This window comes from Nerophis lumbriciformis, linkage group LG12, assembly GCF_033978685.3.
Source record: "Nerophis lumbriciformis linkage group LG12, RoL_Nlum_v2.1, whole genome shotgun sequence".
NCBI lineage: Eukaryota > Metazoa > Chordata > Actinopteri > Syngnathiformes > Syngnathidae > Nerophis > Nerophis lumbriciformis.
In genome coordinates this window covers 33,240,646-33,266,340 of record NC_084559.2, presented here as the reverse complement: position 1 = coordinate 33,266,340, position 25,695 = coordinate 33,240,646, and the positions used below count along the sequence as shown (strand labels likewise).

General features: G+C 37.8%; 2 protein-coding genes across 3 annotated transcripts in view; one reads left to right on the top strand and one right to left on the bottom strand.

The window, feature by feature from the left end:
* Nucleotides 1–8,988, top strand: part of acacb (acetyl-CoA carboxylase beta) — a 55,681-nt gene extending 46,693 nt beyond the window's left edge. For both annotated transcript variants that reach the window (XM_072914346.1, XM_072914345.1), the window contains 7 exons: nt 4,444–4,579; nt 4,668–4,845; nt 4,935–5,047; nt 5,143–5,297; nt 5,473–5,643; nt 6,590–6,726; nt 8,260–8,988. In XM_072914346.1, coding sequence (XP_072770447.1) covers nt 4,444–4,579; nt 4,668–4,845; nt 4,935–5,047; nt 5,143–5,297; nt 5,473–5,643; nt 6,590–6,726; nt 8,260–8,386 — 1,017 coding nt within the window. In that variant the 3' untranslated portion in view covers nt 8,387–8,988. The remainder of the gene's footprint in view (nt 1–4,443; nt 4,580–4,667; nt 4,846–4,934; nt 5,048–5,142; nt 5,298–5,472; nt 5,644–6,589; nt 6,727–8,259) is intronic.
* Nucleotides 8,989–8,999: 11 nt separating this feature from the next.
* foxn4 (forkhead box N4) lies at nt 9,000–24,861 on the bottom strand. The gene is made up of 10 exons (XM_061986414.1): nt 24,779–24,861; nt 24,326–24,424; nt 19,168–19,334; nt 16,552–16,664; nt 16,366–16,476; nt 14,483–14,610; nt 14,323–14,419; nt 14,046–14,253; nt 13,585–13,971; nt 9,000–10,077 (listed from the first exon to the last, which is right to left on the bottom strand). The coding sequence occupies exons 2-10, from the start codon at nt 24,403–24,405 to the stop codon at nt 9,830–9,832; spliced, it is 1,539 nt and encodes a 512-aa protein (XP_061842398.1). The 5' UTR covers nt 24,406–24,424; nt 24,779–24,861; the 3' UTR covers nt 9,000–9,829.
* Between the last annotated feature and the right edge of the window lie 834 nt (nt 24,862–25,695).

The window sequence follows — 25,695 nt, the reverse complement described above, 5'->3', positions numbered from 1 at the left end:
CAGCTAAAACCACCAATCTGTTTCACTGGATTCAGAATAAAACCAAATTCTGTTTTACCCAACAATGTTAGTATTTGAATATTGTTACTTGAAGACTTATTCCTGGTTACAATTATACTGTTAAGAAAGTATTGTCTTATACTTTGCCTAAAATGAGAATGCATCATAATCAGTGGCGGCTGGTGAATTTTGTTTTAGGTGGGGCTGAAAGTTTGTAAACCAAACCCCTGTAGGGGCGTCATCCTCCCCCAGAAGATTTATTTGTGATTTTCACATACAAATATTGAAGATCTTTGATCCTTCTCAACTCTGTGGTAATATTATTTTCATAAGATACAACCAATAGTACGTTAATGTTAAATCTTACTTGTGAAAAGTAATCCCCCGATTCCTATTTTCAACAGTCCGCTCATTTGAGCAGGAAAACGCTGAACACCAGCCCGGCATCTTTGTTTTCTACCTGTCAACTGTCAGTTTAGGCTGCTCGCCGGCTCCTCATCACCACTTCAAGATGGCGGCCAAATTGCTCACGTCACAGCAACCTGCGTCTACTTATAAGATGTCTATGGTTACAACGTCATTGCAAACACGGCAATCTGTTGCGTCCACTGCAGTTTGCTACCTTATTCATACTTTTTGTCAAGTGATTTTTTTTTAAGCAGGGTTGCATGAGGTACCTACACATAACGTTACGTTAGACAATGTATCACACACAGTAACGTAACGTTAGTCAATGTATCACACACAGTAACGTAACGTTAGTCAATGTATCACACACAGTAACATTACGTTAGTCAATGTATCACACACAGTAACATTACGTTAGTCAATGTATCACACACAGTAACGTAACGTTAGTCAATGTATCACACACAGTAACGTAACGTTAGTCAATGTATCACACACAGTAACATTACGTTAGTCAATGTATCACACACAGTAACGTAACGTTAGTCAATGTATCACACACAGTAACATTACGTTAGTCAATGTATCACACACAGTAACGTAAAGTTAGACGGTGGTCAGCAGCACCGCGTATTTTAGCCACCTACAAAAAGACAAACATAGTCAAATAAAGGTCAGTTAAAATGTATACTATATTAAGAATATGTGTACATATTGCATAGGGTCCTGACATCTAAAAAGTACAACTCTGTTCATTGTTATGTTCATATATTTGTTATGTTTTTCATGTGTACGCACACATAAACACACATACAGTATGAGATGGGATCAATGAGATAAGGTAAGAACAGGATAGAAACTGCTGTGGAACTACGGTAGTTACAATGCAATATGCCATTGAAATACAATGTTAACACTTTTGTGCAAATAAGTACAGTTGCACTTGTTTTTTTCAAATGTGTTTATTCTGTAAAGGAATGAGTTACATGTTTAAAATGACTGGTTAATAGTGCTATTTTGAAGTGCAATGTCAGCACTATCTTTTTCCCTGCAATTTCAAATGCACTTGTTTTAATAAATAAATAAATACAGCATTTTAAAAGCATACACAATCTGTGTAAATATATTAGTCTGTGGTTAAACGACTTGAAAGGACTCGAAACTCAAAATGCAGGACTTGGGACTTGACTTGAGACTTTCCAGTCTTGACTTTGGACTTGACTTGGACTTGCTCTGTCTTGACTCGGGACTTGACTCGGACTTGAGGGCAAAGACTTGAGACTTACTTGTGACTTGCAAAGCAATGACTTGGTCCCACCTCTGGTATATATATATATATATTTGTGTGTATATACTGTGTATATATACGTATATACATACTGTATATGTATATATAAATAAATGTATGTATGTATATGTATGTATGTGTGTGTATATATATATATATATACCGGTGTATATATATATATACAAAAACCAGTGAAGTTGGCACGTTGTGTAAATCGTAAATAAAAACAGAATACAATGATTTGCAAATCCTTTTCAATTGAATAGACTGCGAAGACAAGATACTTAACGTTCAAACTGGAAAACGTAATTTTTTGCAAATATTAGCTCATTTGGAATTTGATGCCTGCAACATGTTTTAAAAAAGCTGGCACATGTGGCAAAAAAGACTGAGAAAGTTGAGGAATGCTCATCAAATACTTATTTGGAACATCCCACAGGTGAACAGGCTAATTTGGAACAGGTATAAAAGCAGCTTCCATGAAATGCTCAGTCATTCACAAACAAGGATGGGGCGAGGGTCACCACTTTGTGAACAAATGCGTGAACAAATTGTCCAACAGTTTAAGAACAACATTTCTCAACCAGCTATTGCAGGGAATTTAAGGATTTCACCATCTACGGTCCGTAATGTCATCAAAAGTTTCAGAGAATCTGGAGAAATCACTGCACATAAGCGATGATATTACAGACCTTCGATCCCTCAGGCGGTACTGCATCAAAAAGCGATATCAGTGTGTAAAGGATATCACTACATGGGCTCAGGAACACTTCAGAAAACCACTGTCAGTAACTACAGTTCGTCGCAAGTTAAAACTCTACTATGCAAAGCGAAAGCCATTTATCAACAACACCCAGAAACGCCGCCAGCTTCGCTGGGCCCGAGCTCGTCTAAGATGGACTGATGCAAAGTGGAAAAGTGTTCTGTGGTCTGATGAGTCCACATTTCCAATTGTTTTTGGAAACTTTGGACGTCGTGTCCTCCGGAACAAAGAGGAAAAGAACCATCCGAATTGTTAAAGGCGCAAAGTTTAAAAGCCAGCATCTGTGATGGTATGGGGGTGTATTAGTGCCCAAGGCATGGGTAACTTACACATCTGAGAAGGCACCATTAATGCTGAAAGGTACACACAGGTTTTGGCTTATTTTAGCAAGACAATGCCAAGCCACGTGTTACAACAGCGTGGCTTCATAGTAAAAGAGTGCGGGTACTAGACTGAACTTCCTGTAGTACAGACCTGTCTCCCATTGAAAATGTGTGGCGCAATATTAATCCTAAAATACCACAACGGAGACCCAGGACTGTTGAACAATTTAAGCTATACATTAAGCAAGAATGGGAAATAATTCTACCTAAAAAGGTTCAAAAATTGATCTCCTTAGTTCCCAAACATTTACTGAGTGTAACACAGTGGTAAAAATACCCCTATGCCAAGTTTTTTGCAATGTGTTGTTGCCATTGAATTCTAAGTTAATGATTGTTTGCCAACAAAAATTAAGTTTCTCAGTTTGAACATTAAATATCTTGTCTTTGCAGTCCATTCAATTGAATATAAGTTGAAAAGCATTTGCAAATCATTGTATTCTGTTTTTATTTACGAATTACACAACGTGCTAACTTCACTGGTTTTGGGTTTTGTACATGTCTGTGTATATATATATATATATATATATATATATATATATATATATATATATATATATATATATATACACATATATATAGCCCCGAAAGGGACATGCAGTAGAAAATGGATGGATGGATGGATATATATATATATATACCGGTATATATATATATGTATGTGTGGGGAAAAAAATCACAAGACTATTTCATCTCTACAGGCCTGTTGTAGAGATGAAATAGTCTTGTGATTTTTTTTTTCCCACACATACATATATTGCGCTCTACTACGGTATCGAGCACTATTTTTTGGATAACCTTATTAAGACACATATATATATATATATATATATATATATATATATAAATAATGTATATGTGTCATTCCTCCAACACCGGAAACTGTACAAATACACAATAAAAAAGCGGCAGTGATATTTGTACATCAAATAAATAGTTGATTAACAAAGGAGGAACTTGAGTTTGCATCAGTGTGACACACACAGCGATAAAAAAATATCTAATTAAAAAAAAATGGCTCACAACTCCAACTTGCCCCCAATCCGATTGTTCATGTTAAGAAGCCAGTCAATAGATTTGGTTCGTTTGTAAATGTCACAATCCTCCAGTTTATTTATATTGTTTGATACTCTAACATTTAACAATGCACAACAAAATATGATTTAAAACTAAAGAAAACAATCAACAGAAAAAAGTTCATTTGTAGTTTTAACAGTACTTAGCATTTTTTGAATACTTACTTTTTGTCTCTCCCACAACCTTAGTCCTCTCTCCAATGGTGTCCATTGCAACCAGTCATGCAAATGAGGCAATGGTGTCAACTGACGACTTTTAGGATAGCAAATAGCTACTTTGCTCACTGAGGAATTGGCAACACTAAAAACAGTATACTGCAGTGCAGTTCACAAATATAAAATACAACAATATACACTCCAGCCACGATGATAAACAAGTAAAATTAATAGCCCTCTGATTATGTTGATAACACTTGACAGGTATTATCTTTATTAAAGATAGATAGATAGAGTACTTGTATTGTATCTCAGTATTAGATATTATGCTGTGACTATATATGATTTATTGGCCATGTGTGTTTGTTCCAGGTTCTGCAGCAGGCTGGTCAAGTGTGGTTTCCAGATTCAGCCTTTAAAACAGCTCAGGCAATTTGTGACTTCAACCGCGAGCGTCTGCCTCTCATGCTGTTTGCCAACTGGAGGGGCTTCTCTGGTGGAATGAAAGGTACATAATGTGCGGGAAAAAAAACATCACATGCAAAACTTGTTTGAATGAAGCAGTGATTCGTTTGGGTTTCCATTCCTTATCCTAGATATGTACGACCAGATATTAAAGTTTGGGGCTTACATTGTGGATGCCCTGCGTGGTTTCCATCAGCCTGTGTTGGTTTACATCCCACCATATGCTGAGCTGAGAGGAGGGTCCTGGGTAGTCATTGACCCTACCATTAATCCTCTGTGTATGGAGCTGTATGCAGACAGAGAGAGCCGGTACGTAATGCAAGTGACATAGTGTGTGTTTGTGAGACGAGTGAAGGAGTGAGTGATGGTTAGCAGTCCAACTCGTTGTCAATGTCCAGAGGCGGTGTGCTGGAAGCTGAGGGCACAGTGGAGATCAAATTCAGAAAAAAAGACCTATTAAAAACCATGAGGAGACTGGACTCTGTCTATGCTGGTTTGGTTGAAAAAATGGGTAAGCTGCTTTTAAAATACGTAAAGCATGGCAAACTCTGCAAATATAAAAATTTAATAAAAAGACAAATAAATGTACATGCATACTTTTTGTAGCTTCTCTAGATCTGCCTGATAAGCAATACAGAGAGTTGGAGGCAAAGCTCAAAGCAAGGGAAGAGTTCCTATTGCCCATCTACCACCAGGTGGCAGTGCAGTTTGTGGATCTCCATGACACTCCTGGAAGGATGCAGGAGAAGGGGGTCATCACTGTAAGTGTGTGCTGTATTCCGATCAAGTTTTTTGCTGCTCACATGTTTCAACTACATTATTAAATGTATTAATGGTGAGTGCTATTGACAGTTTACAGTATCAACGTTTTCAAATTTAGTCAATTAATCGTTGCATCCCTACTGTATGCAATGAAGTTTTTACTTCTACTTTTAGGACATTTTGGATTGGAAGAATGTACGCACCTTCTTCTACTGGCGTTTGCGCCGTCTCCTGTTGGAGCAAACAGTGAAGTACGAGATTCTCCAGGCCAACAAGGACCTCATTGACGGTCACATGCAGTCCATGCTGCGGCGCTGGTTTGTTGAAACGGAGGGAACAGTCAAGGTTAGTGGCTGTGTCACATGCAAACACTGTAAACATTACATGCAAAATGCTTCAATGGAACCTAATGAAATAGTAAGTATGACTCTAGAAATTATATTTTATTTTATTACAAAAACGTTGTGTAATTCGTAAATAAAAACAGAATACTATGATTTATTCAATTGAATAGACTGCAAAGACAAGATATTTAATGTTCGAACTGAGACACTTAATTTTTGTTTGCAAATAATCATTAATTTAGAATTTAATGGCAGCAACACATTGCAAAAACGTTGACACAGGGGAATTGTTACCAGTGTGTTACACGGCCTTTCCTTTTGACAACACTCAGTAAACGTTGGGGAACTGAGGAGACCAATTTTTGAAGCTTTTCAGGTGGAATTCTTTCCCATTCTTGCTTGATGTACAGCTTATGTTGTTCAACAGTCCGGGGTCTCCAATGTGGTATTTTAGGCTTCATATTGTGCCACACATTTTCAATAGGACGACAGGCAGGCCAGTCTAGTACCCGCACTGTTTTACTATGAAGCCACGTGGTTTGGCATTGTCTTGCTGAAATAAGCAAGGGCGTCCATGATAACGTCGCTTGGATGGCAACATATGTTGCTCCAAAACCTGTATGTACCTTTCAGCATTAATAGTGCCTTCACAGATGTGTAAGTTACCCATGCCTTGGGCACTAATACACCCCCATACCATCACAGATGCTGGCTTTTCAACTTTGCGCCTATAACAATCTGGATGGTTCTTTTCCTCTTTGTTCCGGAGAACACGACATCCACAGTTTCCAAAAACAATTGGAAATGTGGACTCGTCAGACTACAGAACACTTTTACACATTGCATCAGTCCATCTTCAATGAGCTCATGTATTAGAATATCATCATCTATTTTTCCATGTGTAGTCCATATCCCCAACCAGTTTTTGTTTTTTCCTCCATCTTCAGGCGTACCTATGGGATAACAACCAAGCAGTAGTTGAGTGGCTTGAAAGACACTGGTCTAAAGAGGACGGAACTCGAACAGCCATCCGAGAGAACATCAAGTACCTAAAAAGGGAAAATGCCTTGAAACATATCCGCAGGTACACACACATACGATAATTTAATTGAAACAACAAACAAATAAATGTCTATATTGTTACAATTACAATTTTTATAGATTGTATAAATTGCCATTTGGCTTGTCAATTAGATGATTGGCATTCGTAGCTGTTAATCAGGGCTGTCTCACGTGCAGGGACAACATTTTGATTTTAGAAGTGAGGGGGACAAAACTGGCTGAAGTACAAAGGCGTGGCTTGAAGGGGGGTGCTGTTTAAAGGATTTTTAAATAATGAAGTTGTTTAGTACAAAATTTACGGAATAAAATGAATATCTTTGTTTTAAAGACTGGATGATGATTTGGTTTATTTAGTGTTTGCTTCTTATGTCCTGACTGAGGATCAAAACAGGTCCTCCCTCAAAAGGCTGAAGCGTAAGCCGTTAGGGATCTACAGACTGACAGTGGAGGTCTAGCTTGTGTTCTTATTCTCTCAGTAGTGACAGTTGGGGTGTTTATGCCACAAAGTTTTATTTCAACAAAATATAAACCTTTGGGGACGGCGTGGCTCGGTTGGTAGAGCAGCCGTGCCAGCAACCTGAGGGTTACTGGTTCGATCCCCGGCTTCCGCCATCCTAGTCACGTCCGTTGTGTCCTTGAGCAAGACACTGATGGGTCGTGGTTAGGGCCTTTCATGGCAGCTCCCGCCTATAGTGGGTGAATTAAAGTTAAATTTAAAGTTAAAGTCCCAACGATAGTCACACACACACACTAGGTGTGGTGAAATTATCCTCTGCATTTGACCCATCCCCATGTTCACCCCCGGGAGGTGAGGGGAGCAGTGAGCAGCAGCGGTGGCTCCACTCGGGAATCGTTTTGGTGATTTAACCCCCAATTCCAACCTTTGATACTGAGTGCCAGCCAGGGAGGTAACGGGTCCCATTTATATAGTTTTTGATACAACTCGGCCGGGGTTTGAACTCACGACTTTTCAGTCTCAGGGCGTACACTCTAACCACAAGGCCACTGAGCAGGTGAAAATAGTGTAAATTCTTTGAGTACCTTGAGGGTAGAAAAGCCCTAACCCATTTACCATTTAAGTGGAGCACAGGCCTCCTTTTGTTTGGATGTTTTTCTTTATTTTACATGGAGTCCAACAAGCCGATCATTTAGTTTGTGGCGGGTCTGAAGGGACAGCTTGAGTGGTGTCTTCCGCTTCGCACTAGTGTTTGACTCAACTCCATTCAGTAGCATAACATTATTTTGGACAATAAAAAGTGCAGGGAACAAAAACTGCCTTTTAAAAAAATTAATGCAAGAAGGCTGCAACACGTTGATTTCCGACCTATTTCCGTCTTATTCAAAGTTCCATGACGGGATCATGTTGACGGAACGAAGGTATTTCAAAGGTCATACAGGTGCATGCTTTAGCAGCAACAGTAGCATCTTTCAATAGATACTATATGTTGTTGCCAGTCAGTGATTATGACATGATAGGCATTCATTACAATAACATTTTCACCATACAAAAAGGAGACTTGACGTGTTTGTTTGGTTCCAACTTGTTTCCTTTCAGTCTGGTTGAGGCCAACCCTGACGTCGCCATGGACTGCATCATCCACATGAGCCAGAGCATCACTTCATCCCAGAGGGCCAAGCTCTCGCATCTGCTTACAACCATGGACAACAACAACACCAGCTAGACTGTGGAGCTTTTTTCAAGGCTTTGTGCAGGGTTAAAAAAAGAAAGAAACTAAGTTAAGTGCTCTCCCAAATACACTCGCAACTGTTAAAAGTGTAACCGTGATGAGCTATTTTATGAACGAGTTTGTAGAAAATAGTGAGAATCGCTGTTCTCTGAAATTATATGACCGTATGATCATACAACCACTAAAGTTTCATATCTGTGCAAGGACGTTACAGGCAGATCTTGAAGGACCACTAATAGGAATTCTGCATTTGGTTGGCAAACTATCACTGTAATGCACATTGCGCTTGGCGGCATTTATACATGCATCATACTTTTATCAGCACCAGCTTCTCTATTTCAGGTAGGAAGTCCGACATTAGCTGGTAACAATGTACATGCACAGGCTTGTATAACTAAGTGCTAACATTTAGCACGCATAAAGCATTAGATGAATGTCAGTGGTTGTTAATCATGCGAATCTTTGTGCAGGCATGTTTGCAATGTGTTTTCCTCCTGATAGGGCTAACTCCCTAAGAAGGGACAATGGACTGGACGGACGCTTCACTGGTGAGCTGTTTATGTTGAATGTTCTTTAATAAAACAACATATTTCCCATTTAGAGCCATTATAATATAAAATCAGTGTGGTTTACACGCCACATTGACCTAATTGGCAAAAACGGTGTAGTACAGATATAGGGAATTTTTTTTGGAATGCATTTCTGAATTTTGTAACCTTTTTTGATGTGGTGATAACTTAAAGGTGGCCCGATTGGACAAGAAACATGAAATACCATTTTATATGAATGTATATTATATAAGATGTGTTCTCTGTCTTCTGTAGTCAACACATCTGTTAATAAATAGCACTGATTTATTTTTGGCAAAAGAAAGTTTGTTTATTTACCCATTTTTGAGTATCTTTTTTTGAATTCATAGAGCATGATACACTTGTAATAATTCCGACACCTGTGTCAGAAATGTATGGTGAAATATCGGAGAACATCTGAATTTTGGAATGAAATTGGGTAAATATAGCAAAACGACAACAACAAAAAAAGCTTTTCTGTGGTAATAGCCATTTGAAACATTCAAATATATACAGCAAAAGGTTGTGGTCACCTTCCCCAGCTGCCTTTTTTATAAATATAAATTAAACAACACAGCAATAATGTCTAGCACAATACAACAGACAAGCTACAGTATAGAAGGACTTTCAAACACACAGTGATCAGTAGAAAAACTTGACTAATTCCCTCCACTTACACAGGCTGGATGGAGTCTTTGCTTGGCAACACTTGATATAATTGTAGTCTTAAAAGCGTTCCTCCCACCTCTTTATTTGTTAGACAGTTTTCTCCTCAGACATTCTTACTTCGATAGTTCCCGGCTGATTTGTACAAAAGAATGTTTCCAGTGGGCATCTTGTCCCGTGAGCTATCTGGATTTATATTGCTTTAAAGCAGAGTGATGGGCTTGCTGCTGGCCTGTGAGCCCAAGTACTGAGAGGAGAGGGCGTCCTGCGATGTGTAGGAAGTGTACAGACCCGTCACTTGTACATCTGACAGCGGCAGGGTGGCCACGGCGGAGGCAGGAGGGAGGCTGCTCCCCAAATCACAGTCTGATAGTCGTAGGGGGGAGTTACTGAAGGTGCCCAAAGCGTCCAGGTTAAAGCTGTCGTCCTTCATTTCCTCCCACAGGTTACCTGAGGTCACATTGATTAAGGCAATGTTAAGGCTTTTTGAAAATGTAACATGAAAAGTAACTTCCGCAAGCAGACGTTTCTCTGAAAATCTCCTGTAGGGGTGCACAAAAAATTAATTTACAGTCAGTTCTAAATCAATTCATAGGTTTCGATTTTTAAATTTTTTTTTTTTTTATTTATTTATTTTTTAATAATCCATTCTTAAAATTTTTTAGGACATCTCCATGCAATCAGAAGAAGCTTTTCTAACCTGTAACCTTTTTTAGAAAGCGTTTCATTGTGTGAATGCCAATGCATTCACACAATGCACCAAAAACTAATCTTGTTTATCACTCTTTCGAAAATCTTTGCCGTCTTTCACATCCCACAATTTTCATCCGGTCGTCCGGGAATCGAGAGTTTACCAAAAAAAAATTCTCAAATACCCCAGAATACCCAGAATACCAGGTTTTTATGGGAAATTTTTCCTTGCACAACTCCCACATATCTCACCTGATTCGAACCGTTCCACCATCCACACTGCACTCACCCTGGACATTCAAGCCAAAGTGTTTCCAGGTTCCAAAATGTTCCTGATTACCAGGAATTACCAGGAACTTTACCCATTAAAAATCAATGGGCAATTATAAACCTCTTCATATCCCACATTTCTTATCCGATTCAAACCGTTCCACCATCTACACACGCACCACTCATCCTCGACATTCAAGTCAAAAAGTTTTCCGTATTCCAAAATTTCCCCAATTACCAGGAATGTTTCCATATTCAAAGTGAATGGGCAACAACAAACCTTAACATATCTCACATTACTCAACCGATTCGAACCGTTCCAGAATCCACACACTCCTCTCACCCTAGACATTCAAGCGTTTAAGTTGGCCTTACGCGTATCCACGGCTTGCGCACATACGGAGTTCACACACAATTCCTACTGGGATTACCGGTACATATTTTAGTGATGATTATTATACCATAAAATACATTGTCAGAATTGGTTTGAATTGAGAATCGTGTTGAATTGAGACTCGATCTTGATTCGAATTGTTAGGTGCCCAAAGATTCTCACCCCTAATCTTCTTGGAAACTACAAAGTGTCAAAACACAACATTTTTATATTTATAATGACTTAACTATAGCACAGATTGATTGAAACTTTTTTTAGTAGATTGCACAGTACAGTACATATTCCGTACAATTGACCACTAAATGGTAACACCCGAATACGTTTTTCTACTTGTTTAAGTCGGGGTCCACGTTAATCAATTCACAGGGTTACGATAGCTGCTGGTAGAAGTACGTAAAAATTTAATGGCATGGTAAAAACGGAATTCTGTAGTGAGTACTTTGTGCGGTCCTGCTCACTCTGACTCTACCTTCTGTGTTTGAGACCCATGCACTAAATGTAAGATTACAGCAAATTATATGTCTGTGATTTATGTTTTGTGAAGTCACCCCAGGCTCTACTGACTCGGTCAATTGAGAAACTTGGAGAAAAAAATCCTCTCTGGGTATATTTTCTAGAACTTTTTGCTCTCCCTTTCACATGTTGCCAAAGTTAGTACAGCAAAAAAAAATTAAAATATGGCTGAACATTCCAAATAGAATTAGCTATTTTTCCTACAAAAGAATATCCCCCTAAAGTCAAACAAAACTACTAAAATATGTTTTAAGTTGTTTTGTTGTTGTTGTTGATGCCATTACAGAAAAGGTACCAGTGATGGCAAAAAAAGGAAAAGTGTGACGATAACCGTAGAGCAGGAAATGCAACTTACTGTAAAAGTAAAAGTAAAATATGAGCAACACCAATATTAAGCATCAGTTATGTACAAACTAGTTTTACCAAGCAGATGTAATATAAATAGCAGCTTAAAGCATAATAGCTAATGACTAACAATAAACTGAAGATTGCCAATTATTACTGCGCAGAAAACGTAAATTTTCTATTCACAACTAACCATGCTGAGTAGCTTTCTTAAACTGACTGATTTATTTCTGCAATGCCTATAAAACGCCAGTAGGTGACAGTATCGCTCTGTTCACACCTTCCTGCTCCATCTCCTTTAGTGTCATGTCAGGTGTCAATTGTAGTTTTACTATACAGTACCAATTTTACTTTGTATACTTTTATGACATACAGGAATGTTTAAAATGTAAATCATCATGATTAGTTAAAGGTTTTATAAACATTAGCCATTAAGGGACATTTGATTATAATTATCTTCAAGCCAAACAGGACATAAAAGTCCTGACATTTTTGAAGGGTGTGCAAACATTTTGGATTTAAATTTCTCAAACTTCAGTCCGAAACAAATATATCAAAGGTGATGTTTTTATTTTTTTACCCTTTTGAATATTTTTTATAAGATATTGTCACATTTTTACATTTTTAAAATAACTGTTATGTACATTCATACTAATTGACAACTGTGACATAATTTTATCAAAAGGCCCTCATTAAAAAAAACATGTTTGGCGTTTTTGTTTAGGGCTGAAGTTGATTGAGAGGTTTGAGAAAATAAAATGTTAATGTTAGAAAACTAAAGGACGTGTATGTCCTGCTTAGCTTTGAGACATAACTGCCAGTGTGTCTTATGCCTGTGAAAGAATTGGACATTGAAATTAAATTGAATTTTTAAAATTGAACATGACAAAACACTATTCATGTATAATGAAGTAACACAATCACAATTATGGCCAAAATAAAGCAAAACATTACTGAAAGAAGAAATAGGTCAACCTTTATCCCCTGAGGGTTAAACAATTGCCATGTGCAGTTAAAGGTTGCACGAACATGTACACCCTCTGGTGACATTTGTAATTATCTAGATCCACACCAAACAGGACATAAAAGTAGCGATCCTAAAGTTGTTTTTTTTTGCTCATATTTCTCAAACTTCAGTCCTAAACAAAAATATCAAACATGTTTTGTTTTTAAATGTTGACCCTTTAAAGGCCCTTTGATTGGATAATGTCACAGGTTTAAATTGATTATATAACTCATGTTATAGAAATGTATACTAATTGAAAAGCATAACATTTGATCAAAAGGCATTCAAAGGGTTGTTTGGTATTTTCATTTAGGGCTGAAGTTGATTGAGAGATTTAAGAAAAAAAAGTTTGATAAAAAATGAATCCAAAATGTTTGAAAAATTAAGGACTTACTGTATATGTCCTGTTTGGCTTTGGATACTGTGGAATAACTACCAGTGAACCAATGAAATAATTGGATATTGACATGTTTTAATAAAAAAAAAAACTGTCAGGTAAAATCATATAATGGAGTAAAACAACAAAAAATATGGCTAAAATACTCAAAAAATTTACTGAAAAAACAAAATAGTCTGCCTTTGTCACCTAAGGGTTAAAAAAGTGACTTTGCATTAATTGAAAATATAGGAACAACTCAAAAGTCTAGTAGCGTTATGCCACAAGATTTATATATTTTTTGAGTTTTACTGTATTTCACATTTTAAAAACTGTTGAGCGAAGACTAATGTTGTGGTTTACCTTGAAGGGCAAAGTCCATGATGCTTGGATCCAGCGCATCCACCTCTGTGTGGTTATCCACGTGCATGCTGTAGAAGTCGTCTGGAGGCTTGCTTGGGTGATGGGTGAGCGGGCTGTGGGAGATGTCTGGCACCGTGTGGAGGGGAGGTGTTTGGGCCGGGGCCGGTGACATGGGTGCCAAGCGGGCCTGGACCTGTAGCTGTGCCTGGATCTGATGGTGCTGGTGCATGGGTAAACACGGCAGGGAGAGGGTGACTATGGGCTGAGACTGCTGCATCTGCAGCGAGAGACCAGTTGGACAACTGGGCAGTCTTGTCATGACCGGTTCTATTATTGCCTTCCTTCTGCAGTTCTCTGGGCGATCCGTGATCAGTTTGTCCAGCTCATCTGCAAGAACGACAGATGAATACCTCAATAAAGTGTCTTTTAACATGGTCAGTAAATATTTCCTAGTCCCTGACCTGGGTTAGCCATGCTTCGGCGGATGGCTGGGAGATCCTTGCGTTTCCACTTCTGCATCTCTTCCTCCATCTTGTCAATTTTGGCCGGGTTCAGTGCCCAGAGACAACCCTTCCGGGATGAGCTGCTCGTCTTGTTCTCCACTTTCTCAAAGCATTTGTTTAAGGACAGGTTGTGTCTGACTGAATTCTTCCATCCGTCTGGTGCAGTCTGCAAGAAAAGGGTTTTTGTGACCGGCCCACTCTTCAAACTGGTCCGCAATAAACCAAACGGCCTCACCTTGAAGTAAGGAAAGTGTTCCTTCATAAAGCTATAGATCTCACTGACTGGAAGGCTGCCTGTTTTGCTGTTCTTTAGCGCCATGGCAATCAAACAGCTAAGGAAAGAAATCAAGATGAAGCACGAGAGTTCAAAGGTGATATCGTGTGTGACGTATCACCTGTAGGAGTAGATGGGTTTTGGGAACGATTTGGGCTGCAGGTCTTGTTCTTGTGGTGCCAGACGAGGTTGTGAAAATAGACTTTGGTTGTTGAAGGAGACGTTGCTGTAAAGGCCACCTGTTGAGCACTAAAGGGAGAAGGAAAACATTAGAATCACTGCTTGCTTTGGATGGTATCAGACTCATTTTAGCTCTTTATGCAGGAAACAAAAAAGTGGGTGTCATTGCTACTCAGTAATCAGCAAAGACAAGATTATAGTGTTAAACTATCAAATGATGAATCACATTTTTCCATTCATTCCACATAAGAACTGTGATAGAATAGATTATTTTCAAATGTATGGTTTTATGGCATAGTATTGTCATTTCCATCTACAGTATGTCCTTGGCAGGCTTAATCGGAAATGACATTAGAGTTCAGTTCCACGACTTGGATGACACTAATATTTTTGCAGCAGATTCCAAAAAACACTACAGCGCTGTCATATACATTATCTTTGACTGTCTTTTTAGCTGTGATGATTGCTGTCAGTCTGCAGTAGCCTGTGGTCAAATATGTACTTTTGTATTTACATTTCATTGACTATAAAAGCGCTGGAATGCGTTCAACTTTTATTCAGAATCAGCTACTTTGGCGAAAGCTGACCTGAGTTTCTTCTCATTCATTGTGGTAGCGTCACAGTGCATTGAACAGTGTTTAAGCTGAACGTCCATTGACCTCAATGGGGTGGCATAGAGTGGGTTCTATTGCAGCCAAACGAGACATTCATTGGAGCGTCTCTGGAAGTGTATGGAAAGTGGGCTCGGCATCGACTGGCCTGGACACTCGGCTTTCGCATGATGACTGGCTGATCTTTCTGAGGCTGAATACCTTTTTGATTGACAGTAAAATGAGCAAGCCAGCGATCTTTAAATATAAAGCACTGCCAGAGCATTTTTCATGTTTCATTCCGTTGTGCCGAGTTAATAAGGCAAATTCTATCATTTTAAGTGACAATTTGTTTGTAAAATATAGCGTCTATTATTTGTTACTGGAGACTGTACTCGAGTTTAGAGAGTAGCTGAAAATTAGCTTCCCCACTTGAAAGACCAGCAGCCGCCCCTGCTTCTTAGCAGTAGGTTTTAAAAAAAAACAGTACCTCCTCCTGGGCTGGCAAACGGTATTAAAGTTTATTATTTAAACTAGTGCTGTCAAGTGTTTAATCTTTTTAAACAGATTAAGTGCACTTTTGAATTTGGATTAATCATAATTAATCACAGACATATTTTTTATTAAAACTTTCTGAAGACCTCAATATTTTGACTCAAATGTAATTTTATTGTCAGAATGTCACAAGGAACATTTAAAAATATATATTTTTTACTTGAATACATGTCATTTATTTGCTCAAAATATTTTCATCTAAAGTCCAGTCCAGGTATATTTTGAAGTGGAATTCGCAAGCAAGCACACCAGTCAACAGTCGCCTCACTCATATTTGCACCAACGTATGCATTGACCATATTGGTTAAGGTAAAGGAGCATGTACAGTCAAAATATATTGCGTAGTTAATCTGTGTATATACATGATTGTTGCAATATTTTTTTGTGATTAATCACATGATTTAACTTTTCGACAGTCCTTATAGTGCCGTTTTAAATAATTAGTACTGGTTATTGTCACATTAACTTTGACAGCCCCAATAGAGAAGGCTATTTTTTCAGAATAAATAAACAATGTAATGTTTTTTGTAGAGTATTCCGGTTCTCAGTTATATACAACATAAGAATAATAGTGAAGGGAGAAGCCCCGTCCACCCGGTCCTTAACTTTCTGGAAATGTACCCCCATTAAATAATTTTGTTGGCTAACCCTGTCTTAATTCATCATTTTAAGGTGTTACCTGTTGTCCAGCTTGTGTGAGTGAGTACACCTGCTGTGATGCTGGCTGGTACACTGAGGTAGGGCACTGGTACCCGGGTGAGGGCATCCCATTCATGGAGAATGGCGATATCTGTGTGGCAAAAATATGATGTTAACTTCTGTACTGGTGCGCTTTTCCCCCCATGTGGTTGCTGCGAGTACTCACACTTCCACTGTGGGTGTTGATGATGCTGATTCCCAGTGGACTGTGCTGCATGTTGCTCTGCAGGTGAAGCATGGAGCCCTGACCTGCTGTCATGGGCACACTGCTCAGCTGGGCTTTAGGGGAAACAGGCAAGACTCTTCTTATAAAGGTGGGATGATATCTACCGATAAAGTATCGGTCTACCTGTCTGTCTTATCTAGTGACCAGAACCTCAGAGAGACCTTCCACTCGAATGTCAACAAGTTGGTTTTGTGAGTATTAGTTTCATTGTGCTTGAAAAGCTGTTTTCTTGTACACCCATAGATGAGTACATTAGGTACACCTGCACTATCTGAGATTGGTATCAACAAAACAAACAAGAATAAAATACAGTATGACTATTTTATAATTGATAGTAAGTGATGGTCAATAGTTACAATTTCAAACAGATTAATCACAGGGATAATTAAACTCAATTAATCACGATTCGTATGATTAATCATGATTACATATGATTGATTTTTACAGTACAGGTCAAAAGTTTGGACACACCTCATTCAATGCGTTTTTTTTTTTTCATGACTATTTACATTGTAGATTGTCACTGAAGGCATCAAAACTATGGATGAACACATGTGGAGTTATGTACTTAACAAAAAAAGATAAAATAACTTAAAACATGTTTTATATTCTAGTTTCTTCAAAATAGCCACCCTTTGCTCTGATTACTGCTTTGCACACTCTTGGCATTCTCTCGATGAGCTTCAAGAGGTAGTCACCTGGAATGGTTTTCACTTCACAGGTGTGCCTTATCAGGATTAATTAGTGGAATTTCCTGCTTTATGAATGGGGCTGGGACCATCAGTTGTGTTGTAAATGAGAAGCTGTGTCCAAACGTTTGGCCTGTACTGTATATTGATTGCTTAATTTTACATGAGTAAAGGAACTCAGAAAAAAAGGGGAAATAAATGTACATAATGTGTTTAGAGAAACACTTTTAACATCATGTACTGTACATGTTAACATTTTTTCAAAACAAACATTTATTGACATTAATGTGCTACTTTATAGGGAGGGCCAAATGGGACACAAGTAAATATTTTGTTAATTATATAAATGTGTCATTAATTAATTATAATTGGAAATACATACAGAAATTTGCTAGAAGTACATTCAATAAATGTATTCCAATACTATAATTATTTATTTAACGATTTAATTCATTATTGCATGATTTAATGATTTATTTAATTATTTCATGAACCTGTGTGTCAGCGCTTCCTGAATTGTATCTGTCCAACTCACACATCAGAGCCAGTGGGCGAGGCTAAAAGGAATTTAGTCCAATGAACTTTGGAAGTCTTTCAAAACATGGCGACTTAGGAGAATATAGTCATAGTCTCTTTTGGGAGTTGGTGGTAGATATGTTAGACCTTGCGGAGCATGTGGAAGCAACACCTGCTGACCCAGAGCGCGTAGCAGTTAAAGTCGAGGAATTTATTCAAGTTATCAGTTATTTCCGCATTTTCAAACCCAGTTTTGGACCAGTACTCCTCGGCTTCTCTGGTCGAAGTGTCCCACAGACAGTGGAAGTGCCGGGTAACCAATCAGGTCTTAGGTGCCACCCACTGACTTTGATGGCTAAGTTTGACAGATCAAATAAATGAATGAAGTTCAAGAAATAAATTAATAAAGCATAAAAAAACGTATGAATTGATCTGCTCAGTGGCCTTGTGGTTAGAGTGTCCGCCCTGAGACTGGAAGGTTGTGAGCTCAAACACCGGCCGAGTCATACCAAAGACTATAATACCAAAGACTATAAAAATGGGACCCATTACCTCCCTGCTTGGCACTCAGCATCAAGGGTTGGAATTGGGGGTTAAATCACCAAAATGATTCCTGAGCGCGGCCACCGCTGCTGCTCACTGCTCCCCTCACCTCTCAGGAGTTGAACATGGGGATGGGTCAAATGCAGAGGATAATTTCACCACACCTAGTGTGTGTGTGTGACTATCGTTGGGACTTTAACTTTAACTTTAATTTAATAAAGAATTACATCATAAAATAAATAATGAAACAATTAAATTAATAATGAATTAAATTATTAATATTTAATTTAGTATTGGATAATTAATTCAACGACGTAATAATAAGTAGAATTATGAAATAACTAAATGCTAAATAATGTAATTTTACTTTAAATTAATTACATATTTATATAGTTTACTCCAATTATAATTAATTAAAGACACATTTAAGTAATTTGACCCTCTATAATTTTAAGATGGAAGAGCTGCGGTGAAAGGGAATCTCCTTCCTGCAGAGTGTGCATAGTATTTTATGTTGGTCGACTGTTTCGTTATGTTTTTTTTGTAGTCTAATTTTCCATTCAGTGGACCAACGTGCCGTTAAGCTTCTTCTGTATTGACATGTTTGTTTGTGGCCCTAAACATCTGCGTAGAGTGCTTATATCGCCAGTTGGTCTTTTTGTTACTGATTTAAATGTAATGGGGTGTACCTAATGCAGTGACTGCATTATCAGTGTGTTTTGCTCCCTGCAATTGATAAATGTGTCACAAGCTTCCAGTAGGAGACTGCAAGGGTTGTGATGCTTTTTTTCAAAACATGTCACCTCACCGGTCTGTTGGTCCAACAAGCTGCCCTGATGGGACGGCCCGTTACTGTGGCTGCGACCATCAACCATCTGCTGCAGTCGGGGCACATCCACCGAGGTGAGCCATGACAGGGACTGCAGGTCCCCAGGGAGGTCCTCCCTCAACTGGGAGGGGTCCGTGGTCAAAAGCCTTCAGAGGAGGAGTGGGAGGGGGGAGGTTAGTGGGACAAACCAGTGCAGGGAAGGGCCCAACATGGCTGTCAGATCAGACTCAAAGAGCACAGGTGGGATTTACATGCTAATTTCAAACAGAACATTTTTATCTCTCCAATTCAGAAGCAGTGCAATGAATGTGGATCTGTGCTCAGCTGCATAGTGGAAGTGTGTTATTGTGCCTGCCAGGATTTATAAGCAGATTAGCTGGTGGTGTTAATTCATCAGGGACTGTTTTAATCAACAATGAGGGAGTTAAACAAGCATCCTATTCAGAGTAAATCATCTGTTTGTATTGTTGTTGTTTTATACGAATAGTACTAACATACACACTTTAAACACATCAAGTGCTTTTATTGGATGATAGTTTGTCAGGCCCTTAAAAGAAAACTTGAATTTGAATATTTATAACAAATTTGAAAAAAATAAATAATTTAACATAAATTATTAATAATTGAATAGGATTAACATTTTAAAATGCAAGTTTAAAAAAAAATGTTTTACCTCAGTAACCTTTTAAAAAAAGTTAAGCAATATCCACTAAACGGTTTTACTATCGTTTTTTTAAATATCATTTTTAATGCAAATACATTTGATGTATTTTTGTTTAGACTAACCACAATTAAAATACAAATATTTTTGATTTAGACAAATAAAACAAAAAATACTGTACAGCAGGGGCGTCCAACGTGTGGCCCGCAGCTCAATTTTTAATGAAAAAAATCCACATAATAAAAGCGCAAACAGTTGTAATGTAATGAGAGGATGTTGAAATGTTGTCGCACTTAACACAAAGCTGACATGTAGGCATTTTTTTTTTGTTTTTTTTTTAAACCTATGGTTTTAAAAATGAAAAATATCAAAATGGCCCCTGCATCCTTTGATTTATTTGTCATGTAGGCACCCCTGCTGTACAGAGTTTAAAATCCTATACACTGGATTAAATAAGATGACCATGAGTTTGCTTGAAACTACCATCTTGCAGTCATGACGTCTTTTGTGTATCCGATTCGGATGAGAGAGTGAATGAATAGAGAGGAATCCTCTTGAATCCTCTTCAGTCTGCTCTGTGCACACACACTTTACTGTGTAGGGGTTTTGTAACTGGGGTTGCCATGACAGCACATACTATTGTGGGGACAGTGAAGGAGCTCCCTCCTCCCTTACACACACACACACACCAAATCTCCTAATAAAAAAAATCAACCCTGTGTCAGGTGACCACAGGCCAGCCCTCCCCATTGGCTGAATCGTAAGTAAACAAGGCATGAGATCGTTTGAAAGACGGCACAGCAGCACATGTTGCCTGCAACAGTTGGTCTTGTCTATTGAAAAATGATCACCTATTGTGTCCCAAACGACAAATCTGCCCAGTGGCACGTGGCTCTATTGTCTCTGCCAGACCCTTCCTTGATTGTCTCTGTCGTTTCTTTTCTTTGTCCCCGGGGCCTTGCATTAATCTGCCGGAATGACAGGCCTCACATAAGAGGGACAAATAGGATGCCATCTGCGTCCCACTCCCTCCAGCCTCATGAAAACCACGCCCCAACACCCCTATACATAACACCCCCTTACTTGTCTTCCTACATGAGGAAATCAGCACAGGGCAAGAAGAGGTGCAAATGCAGTTAGAGGTCAGGCCGTGGTGTGTGTTTGTGTGGTAATGTGTGTGTGCTGTCTGAGTGTGTGACATCGCTGACACACGTCTTCAAGCTGCTTGTCATTAAGTTAGAGTGTTTTGTTGTTTGGAAGCAGGCACAAGACATTTTCACTTTGACCCTTTTTTGCTCACTCATTTAACTAAAGTAAAATAACCCCTATAATTTATTTCATATTATACGTTTTTTAAAATTATTATTACATTTAATTTGATGAACTACTCACACCTGTTAACATTATATAAAGTATTTATTAACATTTTTAAAGTGTAATTTCATTTGTAAATTATATTCATTTTGATTAAATTATTATCATGCACAAAGTATTTTTTTCATTTAAATGACAGAATATGTATAATATAAAGTGTAGTATATTATAATTTAATTTTTTTTATTTTATTTTGTGAATTAATTTAAGTTAATGAAATAATATATGAAATATAAAGTACAGTATATTATCATTGTTTTATTTATTTTGTAAAATAATTTGTAGCTTGTATTCAATTTAAAGTATAATGTGTAAAGTAAATTTAATGTAAATTAATTTAAATCAATGAAAGAAGATGTATAATATGATGTATATTATCATTGTTTTATTTAATTTGTGTATGAATTTGTAAATTGTATTCAATTTAATTAAATTATTATTATGCATACATTAAATTAAATACAACTTAATTACATTTAATGAAGTAATATGTATATGAATTATATTTAATTTAATGTAATTTATAATTCAATCAAATCAGAAGATTAAATACATCCTTTAACTTCATTTCAAGATTCAATAGTCTTTATTGTCATTATGCGAACGTAACGAGATTTTCTATGAGGCTCTCAATAAAATAAATTAAATCAAATCAAATGTATTACAATTCTTACATTTTTAACTTTCTATTAAACTTCATCAACTCTACTCTACAAATTTTTTTCATAAAAAAAAAAAATGTTTTGATAATTGGGAAAATCTTAGTGGCCTCCATTTCGACATAAATGACCAAATATGGCTCCTTTCAATATGATAGGCTTTCACCAAATTATTTAATAATGTATTACAATTGTTGAGTTTTAATATTTATTATTGTATTAAAGTTCTTAAATGTTTAATTATATTTACATGCTATTAATCTTTATTTTGTTTGTTTTTTCAGAGAAAGGTTTTTTTTGTAGATTGTTAGACTGTTGTACTTCCTTCTAGCAGCCTCCATTTTGACATAAGTTACTGAAGATGAGGTTCCTTTCCATATAAAAAGTTTCCCTGTGCATTATTTATTAATATATAAAAATTGACAAGTTTTAGATGTAATTTACATTCTATTAACCTTGTTTGATTTTTATTTAAAACATTTTTGTTGAATTTTGTTTTTGTTGACTGTTATAATGTTCCTATTACCTTATTGTGACCTCAATTTTACCAAAGGTTATGGTTCCTTTCCATATAAAGGGCTTCTATAAAGGGCTCCAATAACATTATTTATTCATGAGCTAATTCCAAAACCATTAGTTAGTTGATTGTTTGTTTCATAAATGTGGTGCAGTAAAAATCACCCCAAAACCTAAGCACCATAAAACCTTCCCTGCATGCAACATGTCGCCTCCTCTTGTATTACCAGCAAGCATAGAAATTGCTCAGTGATGCACAACATGTTGAGCTGGTGTCTCTGTTTGTCACCCAAGTCTTCCCAGAGGCCGGACAACACTAAATTTTCAACCCCCACTACCTCTCTCTCTCCCCCCTTGTCTAATTGGGAGCCACTTGTGCATGCGGGTGACCCGGAGCGCCCCATCTCCCCCTGAGCCGGCGGCCCGAGAGGTTCAAGCTCTCCGTGTGCCGACAGCAGGAGTGTAAACAGAGCTGATGGTTTCTGACAGATCTATTCAGACTGCAAATTATTTATTCTTCCAGACTTTTTTTTTCTCTTCTTTTCATGCCCCCCCTCCCCCTCCAATCCTCAAAAAGAGCCATCTATCAGCTAGATCAGTGATTCTCAAACTGTGGCGCGGGCTCCATCTAGTGGTACGTCAAATAATCACTTGATTAAATATTCAAACACAGTGTTACTGTTCAAACTGTGAGTAATGATACAGTGGCCCAAAAATTAAATATACTTGTTTTAAGGAATTCTTAATCCTACTATGCTACTGTATTTTAACGTTGGTCATGATGGTGGTACTTCGGGGGCCAAGTGTTTTCTGAGGTGGTACTTGGTGAAAAAAGTTTGAGAACCACTGATTTAGATTGAAATTAGTCGGTATCTTGTTGCAGAACTTATTTTGGTAACACTTTAGTATGGGGAACATATTCACCATTAATTACTTGCTTATTAACATGCAAATTAGTAACATATTGGCTCTTAATTAGTCATCATTAAGTACATATTAATGCCTTATTCTGCATGGCCTTATTATACAACCAGTAAGCCATTAACTAAGAGTCTTCCCTCAATAACCTCAGAATTATTGCTTATTAGTAACCCTAACCCTAACCCTTATATGTTCCCCTAGTGTCCAAATAACTCTAAATTACCGTATTTTTCGCAGTATAAGTCGCACTGGAGTTTAAGTCGCATTTTTGGGGAAATTTATTTGATAAAACCCAACACCAAGAATAGACATTTGAAAGGCAATTTAAAATAAATAAAGAATAGTGAACAACAGGCTGAATAAGTGTACTTTATATGACGCATAAATAACCAACTGAGAACGTGCTTGGTATGTTAACGTAACATATTATGGTAAGAGTCATTCAAATAACTATAACATATAGAACATGCTATACGTTTACCAAACAATCTGTCACTCCTAATCGCTAAATCCGATGCAATCTTATACGTCTAGTCTCTTACGTGAATGAGCTAAATAATATTATTTGATATTTCACAGTAATGTGTTAATAATTTCACACATAAGTCGCTCCTGAGTATAAGTCGCACCCCCGGCCTATGAAAAAAACTGTGACTTATAGTCCGAACAATACGGTAAGTCTTTGTTACTTAGAATATGCTCCCCATACTAAAGTGTTACCACTTGTTTTAATGAATACTTAAGCCTACTATGCTACTGTATTTTAACGTTGGTCATTATGGTGGTGCTTCGAGGGCCAAGTGTTTTCTGAGGTGGTACTTGGTGAAAAAAGTTTGAGAACCACTGATTTAGATTAAAATTAGTTGGTATCTTGTTGCAGAACTATTTTTTTTTTTTTAGTAAATGCCCACTGATTCTATTATAGTGACTTCTCTGATTTAGTTTCTTATCAATAACATGCAATATATTTCAAACTTCTTAAAGGTTTATTAGAAAAAAGTCTTACCTGTAATCCTGTGGAGACGGATGATGGCCAGCATTCTCAATGATTCCTGACATCCTGGATGTAATTCCACCTTCTATCATTTCCTGGGTTATGTGGTACCTCATCAGCGGAACAAATAAGATATTAATCTTAGCAGAATAGAAGCGATTAAAAAAATGGTTATGTTTACATACACAAAGCTAAATGTATAATGCACAATTTAAAAGAGATGACTTATTTTTGTTGCTGGCTGGAATTATATTTACTGTTTAAATTATTCTAAATCTGCATATATAGAAATAAACATCATACTCTATATTCATATTTACTGCTGACATAATGGCAGGGCCAGATGTTAAAGTCTCTCACTGACCATGCCAACAAAGAGAGTAACAACAAGGAGGGATTTCCTCCTAAAAATAAGTATTTCCAACATAAACACATAGAAAGAGGGAGAATATGAAAGGAATTTACCTGTTTTTGAATGATATTGAAAAAACGTGTAAGTCGTTGGGGAGCCCCTGTACTGTATCCACTGTGCTGCACTTGCTTCTCCCCCCCCCCCTAAAAAAAAAACCCTTTTTAAATTTCCCTCTCTGGATGTGTTCAGGGCGCGCTCATGCGCAGTGGAGAGCTGCGCTGCGCTCCCAGGCGGCCGGTGGGAGGCAGGAGGATCCCATGACTTTTGACAGCTGCTCCCAATAGTCCCACCAACGATAAGTTCACTTCTTTAATCGTGGCACTTTTTTAAGTTTTGGTTTCCTTTTGCTATGTTTGTGCGTAAAAAGCTGGCACGTCCGGCACGGCATCCATTACAGGTCACACACGTGGCTGCTTTTAAAAACGATGCTGAGCTCCATTCTGATATGTTCGTCCTTTAGGAACTTAAAAAAAAAAAAAAAAAAAAAAAAATGAAAGTTTCTACTCATGCAAATTGTGCAATTCGCCGAAATTGCGCGTCATTTGCGCGTCATTTGCGCGTGAAAACTGTCGGGGTATTCCATGAAGGCTCCCTCATTGAGGTCTAAGACGGTGCGACTGCACTTGTGCTGGCATCTGCTGGGTATGTGAGTGAGAACTTTTTTTTTTTTGAAGGGATGTACTTGAGGATCATTTGCTTCCCGCCACCGTGGCCGCGTCCTGCTCCTGTCAGCAGTGGGAAAAGAGCCGGGGAGGCGCGTAAAGGGTTGGCTAGGCAGGGGGCCTGTTGGGCTGCTGCAGGAGGAGGAGGAGGACACTTAAAGAGGTTCGCTTTAGCAAATACTTTAATGTGTGGGTCTGCAAGGCGTGTAGGAGATTGTCTTTCACTTAGAGTTGTTTAAAAAAAGAAATCCTAATTGCTTAACAATCTGCACATTTTGCATTTACTGTAAACTCAAGATGCATGCATG